This window comes from Scatophagus argus, chromosome 3 (assembly GCF_020382885.2).
Source record: "Scatophagus argus isolate fScaArg1 chromosome 3, fScaArg1.pri, whole genome shotgun sequence".
Lineage (NCBI taxonomy): Eukaryota > Metazoa > Chordata > Actinopteri > Scatophagidae > Scatophagus > Scatophagus argus.
In genome coordinates, this window is record NC_058495.1 from 5,969,014 (window position 1) to 5,992,875 (window position 23,862).

Consider the following 23,862-nt stretch of genomic DNA (forward strand, 5'->3'; position numbering starts at 1 on the left):
TCGGTAAAAACCCAGAACAAGAAGAGGAAGTAAAGCTGGAGGAAGCCCAGCACATACAAAACATGTGCTAAACTTCCTGTTCAACACAGAACATTACCTCTCAAAGGAAAGTGCACAAAATCTGCATGAAAACACATATAACTCTATAAATATGCACTAACAGGATGTTAATGCTGACAGAAATAAGTACTTTTCATGATATACTGTATGTCTCTGCTAAATCCTCGATGCAATTTACTGTACAGGAATGTACAATATCTTTAAAATAATCGTGCAACAACATACACCTACTTGAAGTTGCCATGCCGTTTCCTGACCCACAAAACTGCTAAAATACTCTATATTACAAGTGGGCAATTGTGATCTATGAAACCTACCTACAGCAGATCAGGCACAGTTCGTACCTAAGGGAACTCTCAAAAGCAGCAAGGCTGTTTCTTTCTCTTAAGATGAATTGTCTGTCTGATAGTTGATCACTCTTTAGGGAATAACAGCATTTTACCACCTTTCAATTTCAGTTAATCAACTAATCCCTGGTAAACTGATGCAGTAGCCACAAAGCCCTCAATTTCATCACCTCACCCATGATTGTTAGTTTGTTCCTGACTGTATTTACATTTTTTGATGTTTCTTTCTTATTTCTGGTGGAGGTATTCCTCCGCAGTTTCTCAAAATTATCATGTTGATATCTGTGAACTTCTTTGTGTTCAGGGGGTGTGTGCATCTCCCAGTCCGTCAAGATTCCTCGGGAGCCTAAGCAGGGAGAGTTTGACAAGATCATCCGGCGACTCAGAGAAAATCCAAACGCAAGAGTCGTCATAATTTTTGCCAACGAAGACGATATCAGGTAAGGCCTTGTAATAGCTACATAAGACTCCTTTGAAGGTTAGAAAAAAAACAACGACAGCACAGACGCCTGTGGTAACCCAGCCATTTCAGTGCAGCTCTGCCAGACCACTGTGTAATGAATTGCAAACAAAATCAAAGTGTAGCTGGTCGGGATACTGACTTTATCCATGGCAACATCTGTTTCCTCACCTTTGCAGGCGGCTACTCCATGCAGCTAAAAAGGCCAACCAGACAGGTCATTTCATCTGGGTGGGTTCGGACAGCTGGGGCTCAAAGATCTCTCCGGTTGTGCACCAGGAGGAGATGGCAGAGGGAGCAGTCACCATCCTGCCAAAGAGGCAGTCCATCAAAGGTACAGAGAAGAGCACTGTGCATACATCAGATGTTATTGTCTAATAAAAAAAAACCTTGTGCATATTTCAGTGGAATATTGTTTTCATGTGCCACAGAGCTGTTTATTTTTTCAGAAGAATAAAAGTTGCTTTGTAATGCTTAATCGTTTGATCATCAAAGACTGATCTTCTAAAAACTAAAATTGAAGACATAGCAAAAAAGTAAACTGAACAAATGCAATATTCGATCTATTATACTGTAAAACACGTTAAAGCCATGGCTCACAGACTGCACAGCACTGTTGTTTACACTGACACTGACTGTGTCAATGACAATGAACCCATTGATCTGTCTAGGGTTTGATCGTTACTTCATCAGCCGAACGCTGGAAAACAACAGAAGGAATATCTGGTTTGCTGAGTTCTGGGAGAACAACTTCAACTGCAAACTCAGCCGTCATGCCGTGAAGAAAGGGTCTGGCCTCAAAAAGTGCACAAGTAAGATACTTTCCTATTGGGGAGAAAGCTGTTTAATGTTGTTTTTGTTCAAACTTTTAACCAAGTTGAATTCTTTTGATGTGGAAGGTGACACATTTGGCTCAGTGTTTTGACAGCAGTGCCCAAATATAAAAAGCGGAACAGCTATACATTCAATATTCAAACTCACAGTTAATCTCACAGCTCATTTCAGTGCTGCACTATATTTCTGCTGAGTCTAGTGTGTTTACCCACATGGCTATGAAAGTGAATGGCTTCGCAGGGCGGCATGGTTAAAGCTTCAGGCTCAGTGCCATACGTTATACAGCTGTTGACAGCAAAATCTGTCTTAAGGCAGAAAAACACTGTGAAATTTATTAAGATTTAAACACCAATTAAGTAGTACAACACATATTTAAAAGATGAGGGCTAACCCTAACCTAGTGTCATCTGGGTGTTTCCTCAGAGAGATCTTCCTTATCTCACCTCACAACAAACTGGACAAATCATTTGCTCTTTGCTGCATTGATAAATGACAGTATTAAAGATGACAATTTTCGTGACAATTTTATATTTATTTAGAGATTGTTTTTCCCCTATTTACAGTCACAGCAGGTTAAAACAAACTGACAAAGAAAGTTAATTTGTTAAAAAAATTTTTGCATTTACTGTAGCAGTACAGTATTTACAGGACATTTAAGACCATCAACTAGTAGGACAACTTATATTAACAGCTCACAATGTGATTGGTGTTTGTTAGCATTCCCTGCCTCGTTGCTACATTAGCTTTGCACACTACAACTTAAATAAGAACATTTGCGCTTTGAACTGTTTTCAGCATATAAAACTCCGGTGCTTGCTGAAAGAAAATATTTCTTGGATATCACTCAAAAATGAGCAAAGTAACTGCTACGTAACATTAGATAACCAGAGGAAAAATGAGCTCCTGTGTTGGAGCAGTGCTTTCTTTATCACCAAATGTTCATCCAATCATTTCTCCACTAGGCAAAATGGTACAAGTTTCAGCATGTGTAGCCTAGTTAGCAAGAATGATAGCAAAAAAAAAATAAGCTACCAGTGCCTTCAGCCTGTCTGTCAAGAGTCTACTAAGCTTTATCAAGGTCAAAACCATTAACAGTTAATAAAACAAAATTGCTTAAATGATCCTAAAAAGATATTTATGAAGCACAAACACATGATTTCAACAGTAGGTAATATTATGATGGAATGCAGCTGTACTCAATAAATAATTTTTACTCATCCTGGTTAATAATGTAACAATCCAATGTAGAAGACTCAAACCAGAGGCGCAAATCAATGTATTAGCTTATTCTGACTGCAGAACCTTTTCACTTCACCCAGCCGTACATGGCGTGACAGCAGAATTTTAAGCCATGTAATTGGACCCATACCGTAGCATCGCAGACCTCTGTATTCTACCTTTGACTTATTTTGAGAAACTGGACTTTTTAATCTGCAGTCGTCAGTGTTTGCTCTCCCAGAGTGATGGGGCCGACTGAGGACTTAGCTCAGACCGCAATCTGAAAGTTAGATTCAAGACTTCTAATGCAAAAATTGCTATTATCAAGTTTAAATTTGCATGTACAAACAAGAACTCAATTTCAGATTCCATTTATTTTTCAAATATGGCAGGAGCATGCCTTGGAGTACATTGCAAATTAAATGCCATTGAACCCTACATTATGCGTGCGCAAATATGAAATGAAAGCAACATTTATTTGAAATTTAAAGACTGGTTGCTTTACAGTGAGGACACTGATGTTCAACGAACAAAGATAATGAAAACAGTACTGCATTATTTTACATAACATGGTTGTGTTATGGGGCATACACAGAAAGGAAATGCAGGGACACCCCAGATAGATCAGCACATCATTTCAGGATAAAAAGTCTGAAAATCACTCACTCTCACATTCACACTTGAGGGCAATTTCAAGTCTCTTGAACGACTGAAAAATATGACTTTAGGCAAAAACCACCACACAAACTCCAGAGAATCAAAGTAACGACCTTCTTGCTGTGAGGTGACAGTGCTAACCGCTGAGCCACCACACTGCCCTCGAGCCACGTGTGTATATGCAAAATCTGCATACGCTACAGACACTGGTATTTATAAACACCAATGTGTTGTGACAGTATGCCAACAGTACCTCCACACATGCACTGCACAACAGTTTTCCAGATGTCACTGACTGAGCTGAATTTCAAATACAGCACCATTGAGGCTAAGAAACATAAAAGAGGGATTCTGGGCAAAACATTTTTAGTCTTTTTTTGTTTCAGCTTCCTGCAGCATCCAAAATGACAATAAAGTTAAATCGGAACTTGTCAAAACAGTTTCAACTAAAACTGAACATTGCAACCTTCATGAAGGCAGGTTTTAAAACAAGCCTCTCATAGTGTATTGCATACAGTTGTTTTGGTTAGGTGGAACTAGTAGCAGTGTTGGAGTGATGATCACATTCATACATTTATGTGGAATCATAAGGAATCCAGCACAGAGACTCAAAACTTAGGAGAATCTCTCAGAAACTCAGCAAAACAATAAAAACACCACAGCTCAAACTGTACAGATTCACTAAATACACGAGAGAGAAACTCTCTCGTGTATTTAGTGAACTCTCATTTTTACTCAAGAGGTAGGCTGTAAAACCAACAGCTGGCATCATCTTCACACGCAGCAAGTCCCAACACTAAAAACAAAAGAGAACACAGAGGGTTATATGTAGGGTAACACTCAGGTGGCTGAGATAACACTGAGACATGAGTTAGTCGTCAGACTGACAGGACTACGACCTCTGGTTACCTGCCAGCTAGAATTGCTGGCGAGAACACCGCCGAGCTCCTCCAGGAGCTCCAGTGATGGATCAGAAGCCTGCTGTCTTATCAGCACCCTGAATAACACTCAGATTGTGTTTACTGTTTCACAGTAACTGAGGTGTAAATAAATGAACAGTGTGCACGCAGGGTATTAAACTTAAACGCAAAGATGGTGTATGTATGTTTCTGCTGTTGTGCATACATAAACCTTTGGTCTTGAGTTTAAAGAGAGTTTTATGAATCTGTACCTGGAGTCATAATACTGAAGGTTATTAGAACAGTGAAGTAAAAATATATCAAGTTAAAGTAAATAAAATCTGGAAATAAGTAAATAGATAATAAATCTGGAACAGTAACTGTCAGTGCATAATAATGATATTAAAAGGTTGAAAGTGTTGAACTTGTACAATGTAATTTGCCAATGAACATCCCACCTTAGGTTTTAAGGGATAAGACCGGCAGTATTTGAGCTGTTGACTAGATTTATATTTTATTTGCAGGCAAGACAAAAAGCAGTCAGCCAGATAAGCAGCTGAAGAGATCATCAAGTTTTACATTCTTTAATTACCTCGTTGCACTCTAAATGCTCATGTACTTCAGAAAATTTACTCTTTTACAATCCCTTGGTGAAGACATACCCATATCAGCATGATAAAGACTCTCACTACATTGGGAGTGATTGCGATAGGCACCTGTGTAACGCAGTCAGTAGGTCGCCTTTCTCATTACAGGGATTTTAGTGTTAAACTTCACGAGGAGAGAGAGTCTTGCAGCATTTGTTTGAGGTTAAAGTGTGAAACCCGTGGTGCCTCTCCACTGGTGGAGGGCTTTGCTGCGTGTCTGAGGCAGCTGTGAGAGAAGCTCGTGGTGCAGAATTATCAGCGTCCTAAGAGGGTTAGACTCCTCAGTGTGATCAAAGGATAGGGAGGGCATGAGTGACTGGGGGAAAAGTGAGACTTGTCTTTTATCTGTGAATGAAGGAGATGTAAAACCGATATTGATTAAAGTGGAAAGGAGAGGTGAGGTAGAGCAGGGACCCATCTCATGGACTCCTTGTTTCTCCTGAGTATTAATGACATGGGAGAGAAGCAGGAAACACAGCAATGCAAAAAAGTAAACATGTGCTTTGCTTTTTCATCCAAGCATCTATTTTTTAAACCGCTTATCCTGTTCAGGGTTGCAGGTGGCTGGAGCCTTTCCCAGCATGCACTTGGGTAGAGGTTTGTTGCCAGTTTGTGACAGGGGATTTTCTATTGCACAATGAAAATAAATACAACATAGAATGGAACTGAATGCTTTGAGGAAAATATCTAATTGTCATTTTTCTCACCACTGTGACTGTGATTTAAGTTGGATTCCAGGCCCGTATTGGTTGTCTAGTATTAAACAAGATAAGACTATACTAAAATTATTTACATGCAAATAAAAAGGCAACAAATAACATGAATTATGTTACATGTTACAATAATGACAGACTTAAAGTAGTTAAGTCTTCTCTCTTACCAGTTGTTATGTAGTTGTAGAGTGCTGGAAGCTTTATGCTGCCTCAGTATATGCGGTTTGAATCTCTGAATTTATCAAATACTTCAAAAGTTTTCGAGTGTTGCAAATTTGTTTGGCACATGAATATTATATGCAGATACTGAGTAGAAGTGAAGCATCGTGTGTTATTTTTACTTTCAAAAATATTAAGCTGTAGGCTGCATAAAGATGATTACTTATGAAATCCAGAGGTGCTGTTACTTAATTTGCTATTGATGATTGTGTTTATACTATTTCTGTATTAATTAATTTATATATAATAATTGGGTAAGATACTAAGACAATTAGATAACAAGAAAATAATTGTTAGTTCCAGCCCTGAAAAGACACAAATAACAGATTTAGCTGTAAAATCAGACACACGGTAAAATTTTAAGATGAACCAAATGATGAAACAGAAGAGTAGCATATATAGCTCCAGTGTCACATTAATTTAAGGGGCAGCCCAACTGTCTTGGCAAGAAAAGACTGAATGGCCTGTGGCCAGTCGCAAGCTGAAAAAAATAGTCAAAGGTCTGAGCCCACACACACTGACACAAAATGTCTTGTGTGACGCCTTGAGAGTGGAAAACACCCACACTTTGCTTCTGCCTTGCTTAATCTGAATGGATTTCTCTGAAAGCAAAACGCCAGCCTGAAAAATGTGTGTGAAAGAGCCAAAATGCCAGTGAGGAGGGAGCTAGGGACTTCAAGGGGGAAGTGGAAGGGAAACGGTCTTATGGAGTAGAGACAATGCAAAGTTAGTGTGGGTGTCCTGCCAGGCCTGCAAGAGAAATATCACTGTCACACCCATTCTGGCTTGCAGGATTCCCCATGGCATAAGCATGTCGGCCAAACTGTGACAGTCTCTGTCCAATCAAGGCCCTGTGGCCTTTAATTACTGAGCCGTTACCTCCAACAATAATTCATGCATTTCTAAAGCTCATGAGATAATCGGGGACATTAAAACGCCTCTGGTCTTCTGTGAGGAGCTGGAGATGTGGTAAATGAAAGAGGGCTAACCGATGCAGACCTTTGCTGATTTGGGGGCCAGCACTCTTTCCGACTGAAGTGACTATAGAAAATTGTTTGAATCTTAAGAGGACAGATGTTGAATGATAAATGACTGTTGTGCCACGTAATGTTTGGTTATAGACTGCTATGATCCACAAGCTGATAAGGAGTAAAGAAGACCACATCGATGACATTAAATTAACTTCTAGTAAAGCAGGGTTTATTATTATTTTTTCAACATTGTGCAAGACTGTATCTTGTGACAGTTTCAGTGAAAACCTCATGCTGCGTGTTTAAACCTATGCATGAATGCAAATTATTTGTTCAAGGTTTTGGGACAGGAAATAAGACCGTATTTCCACAGAAAGGCTCAATATACCATAACACTAAATCACTTAATGTCAGTTAAAATACAGATGATGATAAAGTGTGATTACGGTAACTGCAGCTGGTACATTGTTGAACATGCATTTACAAAATGTATATCTTAGTGTCTACCTATCCCACTCAATATCTGGGAACTGCATCAGTGTTACTCAACAAGAAGAATCACTTAATTAAGGGCAGGTTTTTTACTGTCTGTCTGACAAACCACTTTTCAGAAATGTGTGTGTGTGCTGTTGAGGTTGTCCAAACTGTATCCAACAGACAGAGGTGTGGCTGTGGCATATTTTGTACATGTACATATGGCATGTTATTACTGGCCATAACAACATCAACTTACAAAAATAGATAGATGCCAATTCTGTTAATAAGTTGAGCAACAAAGGATTAAGAAAGTTGTGTACTCCTCAGAAAACACCTGTTTGGAACATTCCACAGGTAAACAGGTTCATTGGTAACAGGTGATAGTATCATGAGTGGGTATGAAAGGGGAATCCTCTAAAGGCTCACTCATTCACAAGCAAGAATGGGCTGAGATTCACCACTTTGTCAAACACATGACTGTATAAAGATATTAGTACACAGGCTCAGGAACACTTCATAAACTGCTGTTTGTACTTTTGTTTTACAAATGATTGCATTTTGTTTTCATTTACATTTTACACAATATCCAACATTTTTTGGGAGGAAAATCATCATAAACCAAAGACCCGTTAATAAACTATCTTTCAATAAGGCAAACGCATTTTAGTTCATAGCTTCAAGGTTGTGAAAAATAAAACGTGCAAAAACCTTACATTGAATATATATATAGGTGTGTGTTAGCACATTATCCAAACAATTTTTTTGTTTCTTTTGCAATATTTTACATTTTTTGCTAAATACAGCGGCAAGCGATTAGATTTAAGAGCTGTATCCCATGTCAGGTAATTTTGTACCCAACAGTATAGTCATTATTTTAGAAATTCCAGCAGCAGATCCCTTACCGTGCGCTTAATAACTTGCTAAGCTTAATTGAATTCCATTTTGCAGGTATATAAATATATGCAGCTCTATCATTTATACAGCCCTGGCAATTAGTCTGTTGTTAATCTAAATTAAACACACCTGCTTTTTATAATCTCTTTGCCGCATACAGCTGAGCTACACTGAGACAGCTTTAAGATTTGAGGCTCATGAGGAGAAAGGAGAAGTTAGGATTTACATGTTATATCTCCTTCTCCGACCCCACCTCCTCACAGCAATTAACAGTCACAAAAACTTATGGAACAACCTGGGCCAAGATTAATAAACTGCTATCACAAGTTATTACATTGAGCCTATGAGCGGATTATCCCTGTCCTGTGAATGGATGTCTTCATCTCCTGCTTCCTCGCTATAATGGCCTCTAAATGCATCCAGGCAACTTAATTCACAGTTGGACACTCAGTCAAGCAGCTCAGGATTCAAGGATTCGATCACACTTGAACGCACATCAGTTTTTTACAGTTGCTACCAGAAAATGGCAATGTAGCTAATAGTGACTGGCATAAACATGTGGGGCCAGGACCTAATGTGTTCAAAATCACTCAAGGAACAAGAAAGAGTTTTAGTTTTTAACTGATGAGATTTCCCGGAGGAGAAAACCTTGCACTCAAGATATTGGAATTGATTTGCTCCTCTACAGCGATCCAGATATTTACCTTCTAGCTAATTACAAGAGGCAAGACCCATTCAGTGTAGAAAGGAAAAGACTCACCCAGGAGCAATGCATTTTCTTCTATGCCTTTTGGACTGATGCCACACCCTCCATTTAAAAGGGTAAGCTCATTCCAAGTGGTCTGCACAGAATTGTCCTGTCATACCTGAGCTGCTCTCCATGGCGGGAGTGACACTAAGGTAGAAGTGTTGAAAAGATACATTTTGGCAACTGTTGGCAAACACAAGTAGTATCTTCATTTTGTTCTCCAATTGAATTTCAAGATGGCTCTTTCCAGAGTCTCTTTTTGGCACTATCATTTGGCATATTAGTTGTGTGGATCAAGTACTAAATATGCTGCTTCATCATCAGCCTTCTTCACACAAGGATTGGGGCAGACTGACAAGTAGCTAACTCTTTAAGCTGAACCCATTCATAGAAATCACTCGAGTCTAACTCGAGTATATTTTTCTTGATTGCTCAATGTGTCTGAATTACAGATCTTCATACAGATTGAGGGTTTCAGATCCACTTGTGAAATCCTTTTCAGCCTCTCTCACGATTGTTTAACTGCATGGATACAAATGTGACACGACACTTGAAAAGGTTAACAATGAGCCAAACGGAGAGACAGAGGATGCATTTTCTCTAATTTGTATATAACCAATTCACAAAACCACACAGTATATACACAGTATAACTATGCATTTAATGTGTCTAATTTACATCTTTCTTTGTTTCACAGATCAGGAGCGGATAGGAAAGGACTCAAATTATGAGCAGGAAGGAAAGGTGCAGTTTGTTATTGATGCAGTCTATGCAATGGCTCATGCCCTCCACAACATGCACCAGGAGCTCTGCCCGGGGAAGGTGGGCCTCTGCGCTAAAATGGATCCCATCAATGGCACGCATCTGCTCAAGCACATCCGTCGTCTAAACTTTGCAGGTGAGTCACATTTATTTATAGTGGAATCAAAGTCAGCTCTTTACCATTTCACTGTTATGGAAATACACTGCTAAGACTGCCTCGAGCTAAATGCTAAAGTCAGCATGCTAACATATTACAATGAAAATGCAAGCATGCAGATATAATGTTTACCATATTCACCATCCCAGTTTGTTAGATTGCTATCATTTAGCTCATATAACTCATAGGATCGCCAGAGTGATTAGGATTTATTTTCCAGACATCGTGAATATACAGAGTGCACCAAATTTCATGCAAATCCATACAGTGACTATTCAGACTCTGGCTCCAAATGACATCATCAGCACAAGATGTCAGTGCTCGTATCCAGGATATTTTGGCCCCAGTGTTGTGCAGTGAGAGCAAGCAGAGATGTGTTGTCCATCTTTATATGTCAGTGGTCACAACTCAGCAGAGAAGTAGGTGATCTGACAGTTGTAGATTTAACTTTGTTATTTCTAATTTTCAGTCACTGTGCAGCCAATAACCACATGGCTATACTGACTGAATGATTTAGATGATCAATTACTTTCTACAGTTGTATGACCTATTTTCCATTTCCTCTGTGTAGCCTCACATTATACTCAACTATCCCTCAAGTCCACATTTGTGACTAGCATATTAATAATTAACTGCTTTCACACAAGCAGCAGTGATCCAGAGCTTCATTATATAGACAATTTCTTTTTAAAGCAAAGCAATTTAAAAGAATTAAAGTTCTTTCACAGAGACTTGAGTGTTCAGTGTTTGTACAGATAAATTATTCATTTGAACTCATGCTCTTCAAGCTAATTTGTCATTCTAATATCCACTTGTTGCTTTATCAGAATGTCAATTCAATGTTTAATTCATATTGAAAAGTAAAAGAAAATATTTTCCTTTGCTTTACAGGCTTTCACATCACAACAGATCAGGAATATTTTTATGATGAAAGAGAGGTTGCCACTGTTAATAAATGTTTTTGTACAATGGGAATGTTCAAGTTGTGACATACATTACTGTTGTCACTGAGTATTAGGTAACTCCCGCCACCACTGCTGCCAGAACCAGTCACTATCTTTCTGTCCAATGCGTCACTGTCTAATGAACACATGAGCACAACATGTTGCATGCATGCATATTTTGTTTTGTCAGACCAATTTACAATCAGATATAGCCATAAAAAACTAAAAGATTAGCACAGGAAGGTGTGATTATCTGAACTGTGGTAAGCAAGTATGAGACTGACAGAAATTGTACCCATGTTGTCGTAAGTTGTTTTACAGGAGAAATAAAACAACTCTCAGATTGATCTTCCCTGAAAGTTAACTGCTCGTGGTAGCCTCTACTGCAGCCTCTACTATCAACTGACATTCATGGAATGGATAGGACAATTATTTATCAGAGTAAAACAAAACAAATGAACCGTCCCTTCCGAATGGAAACCGTATAAAATGAAAACAATGTCAGACTAAATAAGGGAAGTAAAACAAAATGTCACTTCAATCTGATCATCAGGCTAATGAAATTCAGATTAAAGGAAGTGATTCCACAACAATGATCAGACCAGTATAAACCTATATAGCTCTGTATATTATCTCATTTGCCATTTGTCATTTACTTCATCTGCCAAAATTATTCTCATTATAACAGCAAACAATTGGGTACTTTTAGGTTTAATTTATGTTGTATATAATGTATATAGGTTTAGGTAAGGATGCAGCAACAGGAACTTTAACTGCCATGACGAAATAGCAGTTAAAGGCAGTTGGATTTATCCATTTAAATGATCTCATGACTTGATGGGAAATCAGGTAGAATAGTCTCCTTCAGCAACAGCCATTAAGACTAACATGGCTTTAACTCCCAACTGCAGCAGCTGAGCAGGCCAGAATCTAATAGCATGTGGGAGAAAAACAACTGATGTACTGCTGTTCACAACAGGCGCTGTTGGGTTCAGTGGTTCTCTTGGTCTGTTGTAAAACAGTGTATGTGTTCTCTACTTTCTTTCTCCCAGACATAACTTCCTCATCTGCTGGTTTATGTCTAGTTAATTTAGATTTTTTAAATTGCATACTGAAAAATGTGTTAGTTTCCTTATACTGGTGTTTTAATTCAGTGTACTGTATGTGTTTTTTTAACTAGAGACACCACACAGCCTGGCACAAAGTTGACAGTTGGAGTTTTGACTATAATCACTCTGGGAAAATGTGGGAGCTTTTATTTCTCTCTCTTGCCACTTGTGTTTGATTTCTTCTGTAAAGAATATTGAGAATTTTGAACCAACTTGCATTACATTGAAGTGACACATGGTTAGTGTAACATAAATGCATGACGTTAAATAATGATTTAATAAAGTAAACAATAATAATAAAACATCAGACATGACAACAGCACCAAGTATTTGTGTATGAGTGGATAAATACCTTATCAAAGGATGTAAAATGTGAAAGCATCCATGAAGGAGATTAACATTATTTTAAATTTGGTTGTTTGCATGATGAGGACTGAGTACTTTTTATAAGGTGGCCTCAACAAGCTTTTCAGCCTGTAAGAAGAGACTCGAAGCTCCATTGCAGTAGGTCCTTTTGAGCTGAATTCTGTTCTAACCAAGCAAACTGTATAAATGTTACAACACGAACTGACCAGAGGGGTTGCCTTGAGGTTACACTACACTCCATCTAATTGCATCAGCACATAGCAGTATATTGAACTTGTCCAGATACATAAAACAACATAACTGCTGAGGCTGGACTGTGTATTATATTTTCAAAGACAATATTGTGATACTAGTATGTTACGCACCAGCAAAAACACAGAGCAGTCATCCTTTTATTCAAAAAACAAACAGCAATAGCCATGTATATAAAAGTAGGTCATTTTTTATTTTTGTAATGAATCATTCTTGAGGCTGAGCCAGCAAGACTCTATTGTTACAGGTTTTTGTTTATTGTCAGCAGTTTTAATAGACATCTGCTAAAAATAATTCAAATTTCTTCCTCTGCAGAGATGCGCAGCTCTGCAGAGTCTAGTAAGACCATTCCCATAGAAAATATATTGGGTCTTAGGTTGTATATGTAATGAAACTCGGTTGATAAAGGTCATATGTCAAAGAGCTTCTTAAACATAGCTCAAAGTGGCCACTCCTGGCACACTCACAAAACCATTTATCTGTGATATCTCAACAGGGGACACAGAAAGCTAGCTGATGACAGATAACCTTTTAGAAGAGATGAAAAGCAATCTGACAAAAGTATTGCCTTGGCTTGGATATTTCCACTAGTCTGGGAGTATTTGTGTGCTTTCTCAAGAGATTTTATATTTTCTCCAATTTTCCACACAGATGAGCGAAGCTGTAGCTGTTTATTTATTCCAAATCACCAATCTCTTAAGTGTTCATTTTTAAGTCATTCAGCAGCAGCTGAGGTGAAGAATCTGACACCTCCAGTTCATCTTTAGGCACCGTTTGACACTCTTTGGATCTTCCCTTTTTATTGTTCCCATCTCTGTATTCAATGCATCTAAGAGTTGTTTAGACTTCAGTCAGCCACAACTGAATGAAGCCTCCAACCAGTGTTTCATGTCTCTTCTTATCATTTTCAAGAAAAGTGCACTGCCTCAAACAAAAAAAGCAATGGCCTTTATGAGGTCATTCTCACCAGGGACAGCAGTTATAAGTGTGGAATAAAGGCGAGCTCTGAGCAGTTTCCCATCACTTTTCACCTCTCTCTAATCAAGGATGTTCAAAGTCTCACTGTGCAGTTCTAAAGATGCTTCTAGTATGTACTTGTTTTTTGCATAATGCAAAATGTCTGGCTTTCTTTCATAATACCCAGGCCTGTTCCTCACTTGCTCTGCAGCCACTGAGTCATCATGTTTGATGCACAAGCCCTGGTTACATGTTGTGTTTTTGTTATTTAAATGAAGCAGTGTACATCTTCGGATGCAAGACAAACTTCAAAGAATGAAGTGATATAAAACCAAATAAAGTCCGGTTTCTTAACACGACGAGAATGTACCACTCGAAATATAAAGTCTATTCATCAGCATCTCATATCTATGTCACTGTAACACCACAAAACCAGTTGTACACATATTCTAAGAAAGATAACTACAAAAAATATAGACAGGTAACGTAAAATCTCGAGGAGTGGCTAAAACATATCTTATGTTCCTGTTTCTGTATGCTCTTAAATCGCGACATTGGAAAGAAAGTAAGCTAATTTAGATATGGTGTAAGAGGTGTAGCTCAGTTTGCTGACATCATGACTGGTCATTAGAAAACTTAAAGTGACTGAAATGAACTTTGGAAAATTCATCCATATTTATCTGTTGCACATTTTCCCCACAACTGCTCACCATGTCGCAGTCAGTTCTCTGATAAGTTTGTATTCTATATAATACTGTATATAATAGTGTCTTCAATCACAGATCATCTCCATTTTGTTTTCATTCTTTGAGCATTGAGTTGCTGTCAGCAATACTCCACACTTCCTGAAACTCCAGCTTCATTTTAAGTTGTACTGATACAATCACAAAGGCAAAAAAAGCAGACCCAATTGGAATTAGTTAATAAATGAGAACAGCAAATTAGTGAATCTGACAGTATGTGACTCTGTTGATGTACTAATGGAATTAATTCTGTTTAAATTATGCTTAAGGTACCTATTAGAGCGCTGAGAAACCCTCCTCAATGTTTTTATTTGCCCTGTATTTGTTCATTTTGTCTATTGTGAGAGATTCCTGATCTGAACACCAGCATTTATGCAGCAACGTACAGCATTCATATCTCTCCTTTGTGACCCCAACATCCAAGTGCATCGTCGTTAGTGAATAAACTTTTGACAGATTAATTTCTTTTTTGTTTCAGTTTTTCTCAGCTTAAAACCCAGTTAGTGAGTACTTGTAGATAGCAGAAGCATATATGCCAGGATTGACTAATCATTATAATGGCATGACAATGACGAAGGGGCGGGAAAGACACACACACACACACACACACACACACACACGCTTGAAGAGTGAAGTGGATCTGTGGTAAATTCTCCATGACTTGCCGGCATACAGATCATTAAGAGTTAATGACCAGTGTAGAGGGCAACAAGCTGTGCTGCCATTCACCAAGGTGTCCTGGTTGTTCATCCATGCAGAACAAGCACATGTTGGATTAATGACCATACTCTGGTAATTCTTAAGGTGTGTATGAGTGGTGGAAGGGAGGGGGTGGGGGCAATAACACAGTCATTAAATATTACATATAATTACAAGCACTTCATTAACCCCAGCATTTCCCTGAGAGTACACAAAGCGACGAGCAAATGAGTAGCCTGTAGTACTCACATGTGCAGCCTCAGGCCACCACGTCACATTAGTGCATAGCACAATGCAGCGGTGGCAGAGGCCTCTGTGGAACTCATTGTGCCCCTGACTACTGTGAGGACTGTTTAGACAAGCAGTTTGTGCCACATGACAGGCCTAATTTCTCATCTGCAACTCAAACATTGACCACGCTGACCCAAAATGCACCACGCTCTTCACTCTTAATGAAGAGGACACAACATTGCCACACCACTGAATGACAGCGCCCCCTCCCCACAGGGCCTTAACCTGTCATTTTATTTCCCAACACCATTTGTTTTACCGTAATGCACACCACTGGAGAATTACACAGTCATTTGTCAGCACATGATACCATCTGGTTACTTCTCATGTGTCAAAATATAAAAGTGTTGCATCAAATGTGCAATAAGCAATTCTTAATGTGATTGCTCAAATCCAAAGTGTTGATATTTGATGACCTGGAAATAAGATCAGCAATAACCCAGATTTGCTTTTAACACTTTTAAAGAGAATTACTGTATTAAGCTGTCCTCACACAATGCACACATAACTGCATTCAGTCTGCACAATATGAGGAATTTCTGTAATGCACAACAACATCATCACTTGCAAAAACTAAAGAAACATTATAGTGCCCATATCAGCTTTTCTTTCCAACTACCACTAGTAATTTGACACCAATTATTCTGAGGATAGCTGATGAACAGCTGGGACTTAATCTGACAGGACGAATGGTTTGACTGCACGGTCCATGCATCCAAGGCTCCGTCTCATTGTGTCTCAGGCAGTTTTTCACAACATGTTTTCTGCGTATGGTCATCTTCATGTTCCAAAGTTCCCTTCAGTTCCAGCAGGTGGTTGCTGACGGTGTAGGATAAATGATTGAAAATAATGTGGATAAAAACATTAAAAGCAAAATTTACAATCAAAGCAAAGGGGCTGCCTCACCACCAAAATTCAAAAACACAGGATGGAATTTGTTGTTTCTCCCAAACAGTTTTTTTAATATGATGACAAAAACAGCCTCATTACTAACCTGAATAGCTATTGCTGTTTGTGATGTTTTTAAACCACTGATGTTTATATAACACATGCATTTGGGTCAGCCTCTTCAATAATATACAGTATGTGTATATATATATATATATATATATATATATATATATACATATACATACATATATATATACACACACATAGCTGCTACCAAATGTGACTTAAACAGCCCAAAACATGAATGAGTGATAAACTACAGTGGTAACAGCTGTAATTGGTGCATTTAGAGGCAAATTGCAAATTTACAGTATTTCCAAGCCACAGTGAGACAGCTGTCAAGCTATGAAAAGGAAACCTGACCAAAAGACCCATAAAGATGTGAAATATAATCATGTAATGTCAGCCATGTAATGTAGGTAGTATAGCTGCATTATACCCCATCAGTGACTGCAGTGTCCATGTGAACACTTACAAGCTCGAGCACATAGCCCAAACCGTGACAGTGGGGGGTCAGCCAGCTTCAAAGCACTTTTAAAAGCTTTGGAAACTGCAGAAAAAGGGAGAGGAAAAAAGCTTGGTACGATAGAAATCTTAGATAGAAAATATGGCAGTAGTCATAGCATTAATGTGCTTAATATGTTTATATAAACATAATGCCACTCTGCTTTATGAAGTCACTGTAATCCTCCCATGATCATTCCCTGCTTTGTGATGTGGGCGGCATTGTCACACAGGCAAGGCTGAGTAAAACGGTAATGCTGTAATCCAGCAGGGCTGACTCATCGAGATGTGGATTAGGGCGCTGCGTCCTCCAGCATGGAAACAAAGAGTAAAGAAAAAAATACTCATCAGCAGAAATCCATCAGCAGCAATTGGCCATGTTTAGCTTTTGTTCTTAGCTGGAAAACTCATTTTTTAAGGGACTTAATAATAAAGCAGGCGTAGCTAGAAAAACAGTGGGTTACAGCATTCATCAGTGTTTGAAGGTATACATGTTTGTGAAAATTGATGTGAAAATCTATTAAACATGAAGTTCCCTCGTTCTCCCCATTTTACCATAATTAAATGGATTGCTAGACTAGAAGTGTGGCTCAGCTAGTTTCCATTATGGACCTTACAGAGACATCTTTGGTGTGCTTTCTTTGTGACACATCATTACAGCTGGTAAATGCCACACAGGAATAGATGAAGTGATGAAGCAGATAACACCTTGGGTAGAGAGCAGAAGTTGTGAAAAAATTGTGTTCAGGGTCAGGAGGGAGTCAATAGTCAACCTCTGGACCTCCTGTGGATATCCAACCATTCAAAGTTAGTTTGTCACTGTCCAAAAACCTTCTCAAGCACATGGGCTGACAGCTTAACAGATACTGTGTGTGCACATGTGTACTGTGTATGTATACAAAACTGTAATGCCTGACAAAATCTTGATATTATAAGATTTCAGTATTTGCACATGGCAACCACAGTAGTGTTACAGTTATGAACAAAACACTTAAGTGATTAAGTTCTAGTCTGACAGTGAGACTGAACTGCATTTTTGTTCTACTGGTCACTAGCATTTCCAAGTGGTATTATGGTTGGCACCATTATCACAAAAAACAACTGGGTTCCTCAGAGCAGTAAGTGCCAGCAAAATAGGACAAAAGCTTGAGTTTATTTACTCATTTAGTCTATAATGGAGACTTGAAAGTACAGAGAAATGGTGCCAGGCTGCCAGGCTGACTGGATTGCCACTCATTTTCCCAGCTTTTGTGGCAGACAAAATTGCGTAGTGAAAGAGAGGTTTATAGGGAACCAATCTATATGCAGATAGTGTCATTACTGCACAGTCATTACATTGCACATACAATCAACATTTCCTTCATAATGATACATTAAAGCAAAAATAATTCTCTTTCAGGATTTATACTCCTTGCTAGCTACCCATGTAGTAAGATTATGTCCAAATTCCTAATACCATATATAAAATGTATCTGAATCACTGTTTGTTGTCTGGAACGAAACTAGATATAATCGTGGTGACGGTTATAAATGCATGCTTAAAAGCAGATTTTAATTGCTGGTCTAAGACAGGACATGAAGTGTGGTCATCACACTAGCATCAAAGTTAATCAAGCTGTTCAACAATTCACCAGACCATCCTCTACGCCATACATATGCTCTGCCTTGCAATGCAACAGGCAAAGGCTTTCTGAATGTTGCCACTGAACATACATCATGAGTCTAAAAATCATCCAACATGAACTTGCTTCCCGTTGTACTGTATATATGTTCACATGTGGAAACATCTCCTGCATTCACAGTGGTTAAGAATATAGTCTTTGTCATATCACCATATTGGAAAGAAATAAAGAAATCTTTTCAAACCCATGCACTCACTACATCTGAAATAACTTGATGCTGTGCAGTAAATGATCATGACTGTTTTCTCATTTAGGCATAGCTGGCAACCCAGTGCTCTTCAATGAAAATGGAGATGCCCCTGGACGCTACGAGATCTACCAATATCAGATCAGAAACCGGACAGCCGAATACAAAATAATTGGCCACTGGACAGATCAACTTCATCTCAATGTGAGCTTTGCCTTTTCTATTCCACGCCCACACATTATCTTCACAAAAGGACTGATGACATTCAGCCTACTAATGTTGTGTTTGTGTTTGCAATGAAAATCCTTCACTGCAGCTGTGTGTTTGCTCACTAACTCCTCCCAAACCATTTGATAGCGCTTAGTGCCATCTTCAAAGGTGTAAATATCCAGAGGGCACTTTAAATGATTAAAAGGGCAGACTGTGATGAAAAGAAAGCCATGAGAGCTTAAGGACAGACATACTTAATATCATTTCACCAGACAGCATCACTGACTTCGAAAAACAATACTGTGAGCAGGGGCTGTGATGAAGTATTGGTATCATAACTGTAAATTACATAAAGGAACCAAACAAATTATGTTTTGACAAAATGAAGGGGGGGGGCCTGGGGCATGCAAAAGAGAACACAACTGAGCACACAAAGCAGCTTGAGAGGAGCTTCGCCTTCTTTACCTCTTTCAACATGTGCTGTGGAGTAAAAAACATGAGGTCTGTGGTGGGCACCTACTGTGGAATGTGCCAGTTCTGACTAAAGCCGGCTGTATTTAATTAGTGTTCTTTGAGTTGTTAATTAAATACACATTTAAAGACAAATTTACTGACTTTTAATGAACAGCCACAATTGAATAAAATTGATAACATAACATTAAAGAGAGCAGACCCATTTTGAAATGATGAATTTAATTTATCTTTACAAGTACGACTGTAAAAGGGGAAAATCCACAAAGGAGAGAGGCATCCTCAAACAGTATTTATCTTTTATTCCACTGATCGCAGACAGCTCAGTACAGATTTTTTTTTTTTTTTTTTTTTTTAACAAAAACAACTAGAAAAACACAGTTCCCTGTACAGCAGACAATGGATTTACCCTTCCTTCTTGGTATCTTGTCCTTCAGATAATTTGACCCCCCCCAACTGGTAAATTTTGCTGAATCTATGAGGAATGCTTCATCTGACCCTTTGTTTGCCCTTTGCCACCTCGACCTAAGTAAATAAATAAGACCAAGTAGCATGGAAGCAGTCAGAATGGTATTGCAGGCCAAGTTCAAACACACAAACAACAAGTAACCACCATGGAGATTGTCCTTGGCCTCCAGAGTTTCTGGGGCCCTTTTTTAGATCAATAAAGCATCACCACCTCTACTTGCCACCACTTTAGACACACAGACAAATTTCTTTGTTTCTGTTTTTGTCACTCTCTCTGTGTCCATGTCATGTCTGTATCTCTCTGCCTTCCTCTCAGGTTCGTTCGATGCAGTGGCCCGGCGGTGTCCGCCAGATCCCTTCCTCAATCTGCAGTCATCCCTGTCAGCCCGGCGAGCGCAAGAAGATTGTGAAGGGCATCCCTTGCTGTTGGCATTGTGAGCGTTGCGATGGCTATCAGTACCAGGCAGACACCTACACGTGTAAAATGTGCCGCTTTGATTTGCGGCCCAACGAAAATCACACAGGCTGTGTTCCAATCCCCATTGTTAAACTGGAGTGGAGCTCTCCGTGGGCAGTCATTCCTGTGCTCATTGCAGTCGTTGGCATCATGGCCACTGTGTTTGTTGTGGTCACATTCATACGCTACAACGACACTCCAATTGTGAAAGCATCAGGCCGAGAGCTGAGCTATGTACTGCTAACTGGCATCTTCCTCTGTTATGCCACAACATTCCTAATGATTTCTACCCCCGATGTAGGAATTTGTTCCCTCCGAAGGATCTTCTTGGGTCTGGGCATGAGCATCAGTTATGCTGCACTGCTCACCAAAACCAATCGTATTTACCGCATCTTTGAGCAGGGCACCATGTCTATCAGTGCACCCAGGTTCATTTCCCCAGCCTCACAGCTAGTCATCACGTTCACCCTGGCTTCAGTGCAGCTGCTCGGGGTGTGCATCTGGTTTGGCGTAGATCCCTCCAAGGCCATTATTGACTATGAGGACCAGAGGACGTCTAACCCGACCATGGCCCGTGGAGTGCTCAAGTGTGACATCTCTGACCTGTCTCTGATCTGCCTACTGGGCTACAGCATGCTGCTCATGGTCACCTGTACAGTCTACGCCATTAAAACCAGAGGTGTGCCGGAGACCTTCAATGAGGCCAAACCCATTGGTTTTACCATGTACACCACCTGCATTATTTGGCTGGCATTCATCCCAATCTTCTTTGGCACTTCACAGTCCACAGAAAAGGTAAGCTTCCAACAAAATTTTTAAACAAAATTCTCTTCAGTGTCAACTCTAATTAGTTTCTGTTCTTAATTTCTATGTTCATTTTTTATGCTTATATTTTCTGGTTTGTTCACAACCAGATTAAATAAGTATATCTACTCAACCATAGTGATTAAGTACAATTGTAAGATACTTTCTTTTCTGTTGTTAAACTTAATGTTTTTTCTTTGCTACATTTTAGAGAGAAACAATTCCACTACATTCATCTGAGTTACTTTGTCTCCTTAGATCCTTGTCACATGTTGCCTGTGAATCTGTGTCACCTGTTACCAGTCAACCAAACAATTACTTACTTTTCCAGTCTTTGTTTGAGAAGTAAAATAAAACAGAACAGAGAAAAAGAAACAACACACATTACAGGACATTCCAAAAATAAGCATAATTTGATGTAATAGAAATAGGTTTTGCGTGTACATATGTCTACATAGATGATAATAATCTTATATAATTATATGATATAGAGTATAGATATTGTATATAGTATAACTTTGACAGGGGCTGTCGCATATAATGAGTACCTTGAGTACCCGTGTGAACATTGTAATTCCAGACTTCTAGTTGTAATGGAGTGGTTTTAAATTGTGGTATTACTACTTTTTAAGTGCTCTCTCTAATGCCGCACTCTAGTCAACAAATTTGCAGTTCAGCAATCTTTAATTTTGTACCTCAGTCCCATCTGGAACGACACTGTTCATTTTCTTATTAAAACATTCCACTCTGCCTTTAGTTCATGACAAGAACAATTTTAGAGATAAAGTTAATAGGACTCAGCAGCTAAACAACAACTAAAATGGTGATATCATGTGGAAGCTTCATATTTCAAATATACTAACAACCTAAGAAGTGTTTGACACAGCTTTGTGAGTGCATTCTTTAATAACTCTGCAGGCAGCACGCAAGCTTATGACTCACACACATGTGACGACTGTATGCCACACTGCATTAGAGACTCATGAGCTGTTTACTCAAACACAAACTCACATTCATATTCCCATGTCAAATCAATGCGCCTGACCTCCTGAACCATGGACCTGGATCAAATCCAGTGGGAGCACTGGGAGGCTACAGGTCAACAGGGATCCAAAAGGGACATAGAAATGGAGGCTCGACTCAGAACTCACATTCATCTCGGACAATCTGGATAAAAAGCCAAAGGGGCACAACAATGGCACGGTAGAAATGTGTAGATCCAGTTGAAAGAGGTCTTTTGGCAGTGTAACAAAAGCTCAGTGGCTACAAGAGAGGACAGTGGAGAGGGAAAAGCCTCACTGGTGTGGACAATATCAGTGGTGCCAGCGTGGGCCTGACAGATGCAACAAATTAATCTTTACCTCGTTCTCTTTGGGATTAAACAAAACAATACACCAACATGCTGGTGAGGAAAACTGGCTGTGATAGTTACCTTTGTGGAAAACCACTCTTGAGAGACTAAGTGTGTGCATTGTGTTGTGCTCAGCATCCCCCCCAAAAATTTTTATAGTCTACAACACTGCAGAAAATCTGCATATGACTGCAGCCAACTGAATTGCATTAATAATGCAGTATGTGACCAGCAGTACAATAACTTATTTTCATATGCCCTATGTTGTGTTAACACCATTAAGTCTAATTTACTGTGAATCTGTATTTGGCTTCCACTTACCCCATAAATCTACTGGTGTCAACACTTAAACTGATCAACAGCCCCTACATGTTGAAAACAATGAAGAGACTTGCTGAGTCAAACTGATATTACTTGTTTTATGTTACATTTACTGAAATATATTCAGGAAAATGTACTGTAATGTCAGCTTATCCTCAATACACATTCTTGATCATGACACACAAAGCACACATTGTAAAGAAATAGCAGTTCGAGTCCAAGTCTGCATTATTTTTTAATGTTAGTGTTGCACATCTGAAGTTGCATGTCAACAGCAGCCATCGATATCAGCGACTTCTTTGTTTAATCATTCCATCTCCTCTCTCTGAAGATGAAAGAGAATTATACAATCACACAGAGACTGAACAGCTCTTTTGGAGGATGAGGTAATCCATTAGCTAGCATGGCTTTGAATAGTAAAATAGAGGTGAAAAAAAAATGTCTTTGAAGGGTAAGTTAAGTCCTACTTTTTGTTTCTTCCATACCTCAGATGAATTTAATTTACAAACTCTGGAAAACTTCTCTCACCCTTAAGACACTCAGTTTCTTGCTCCGAATATACATTAGTCACTCGTTAATTATTATATCCTGTAGAAAACTGTACACACAAGAGCTGGGAGATAGTTCAGCTTTTATCATTTAGAAAACTTCTTCCATCGCCCTGAGCTGTTGTTAAGGTAAGACATAAAATGGAACACAAAATGGAAATCTTGCTTCAGGGAAACGTCCTACATTTTACATCATTCCTCATTTGAGAGAGAACAATCATATTTAATATATAACCAAAAGAGCTTTTGAGTGTTCAGTCAGAAAAAACTTCATTTAACTTTGACTATAATATAGCTTGGACAGACCATGCAGTACTAAGTTACTTTGTCACTGAGGAATGATTTAATAACTGAAATGATCTCTTTCTTGGGTCATCAACGCTTTGGGCTGGTGGCTTAGGTCACCACCAATGCAGAGCATTAGTGTTGTTAGTGTATCATGTGTTAAGAAAAAAGATGGCATCAGTCAATTGAGCAAGTCCCC

At 38.9% G+C, this 23,862-nt stretch overlaps 1 protein-coding gene across 5 annotated transcripts in view; it reads left to right on the plus strand.

Annotated features, from left to right (window-relative positions):
* LOC124056003 (metabotropic glutamate receptor 4-like) overlaps window positions 1-23,862 on the plus strand; it is a 111,958-nt gene that overhangs the window by 75,961 nt on the left and 12,135 nt on the right. For 4 of the 5 annotated variants that reach the window (XM_046383036.1, XM_046383034.1, XM_046383038.1 and 1 more), the window contains exons 3-8: window positions 712-847; window positions 1,047-1,201; window positions 1,539-1,679; window positions 9,842-10,042; window positions 18,816-18,952; window positions 20,214-21,149. In XM_046383036.1, the coding sequence (XP_046238992.1) occupies window positions 712-847; window positions 1,047-1,201; window positions 1,539-1,679; window positions 9,842-10,042; window positions 18,816-18,952; window positions 20,214-21,149 (1,706 nt within the window). Of the gene's footprint in view, window positions 1-711; window positions 848-1,046; window positions 1,202-1,538; window positions 1,680-9,841; window positions 10,043-10,954; window positions 11,642-18,815; window positions 18,953-20,213; window positions 21,150-23,862 lie in introns of those variants that run through there. The other variant, XM_046383039.1, reaches the window with a different exon arrangement.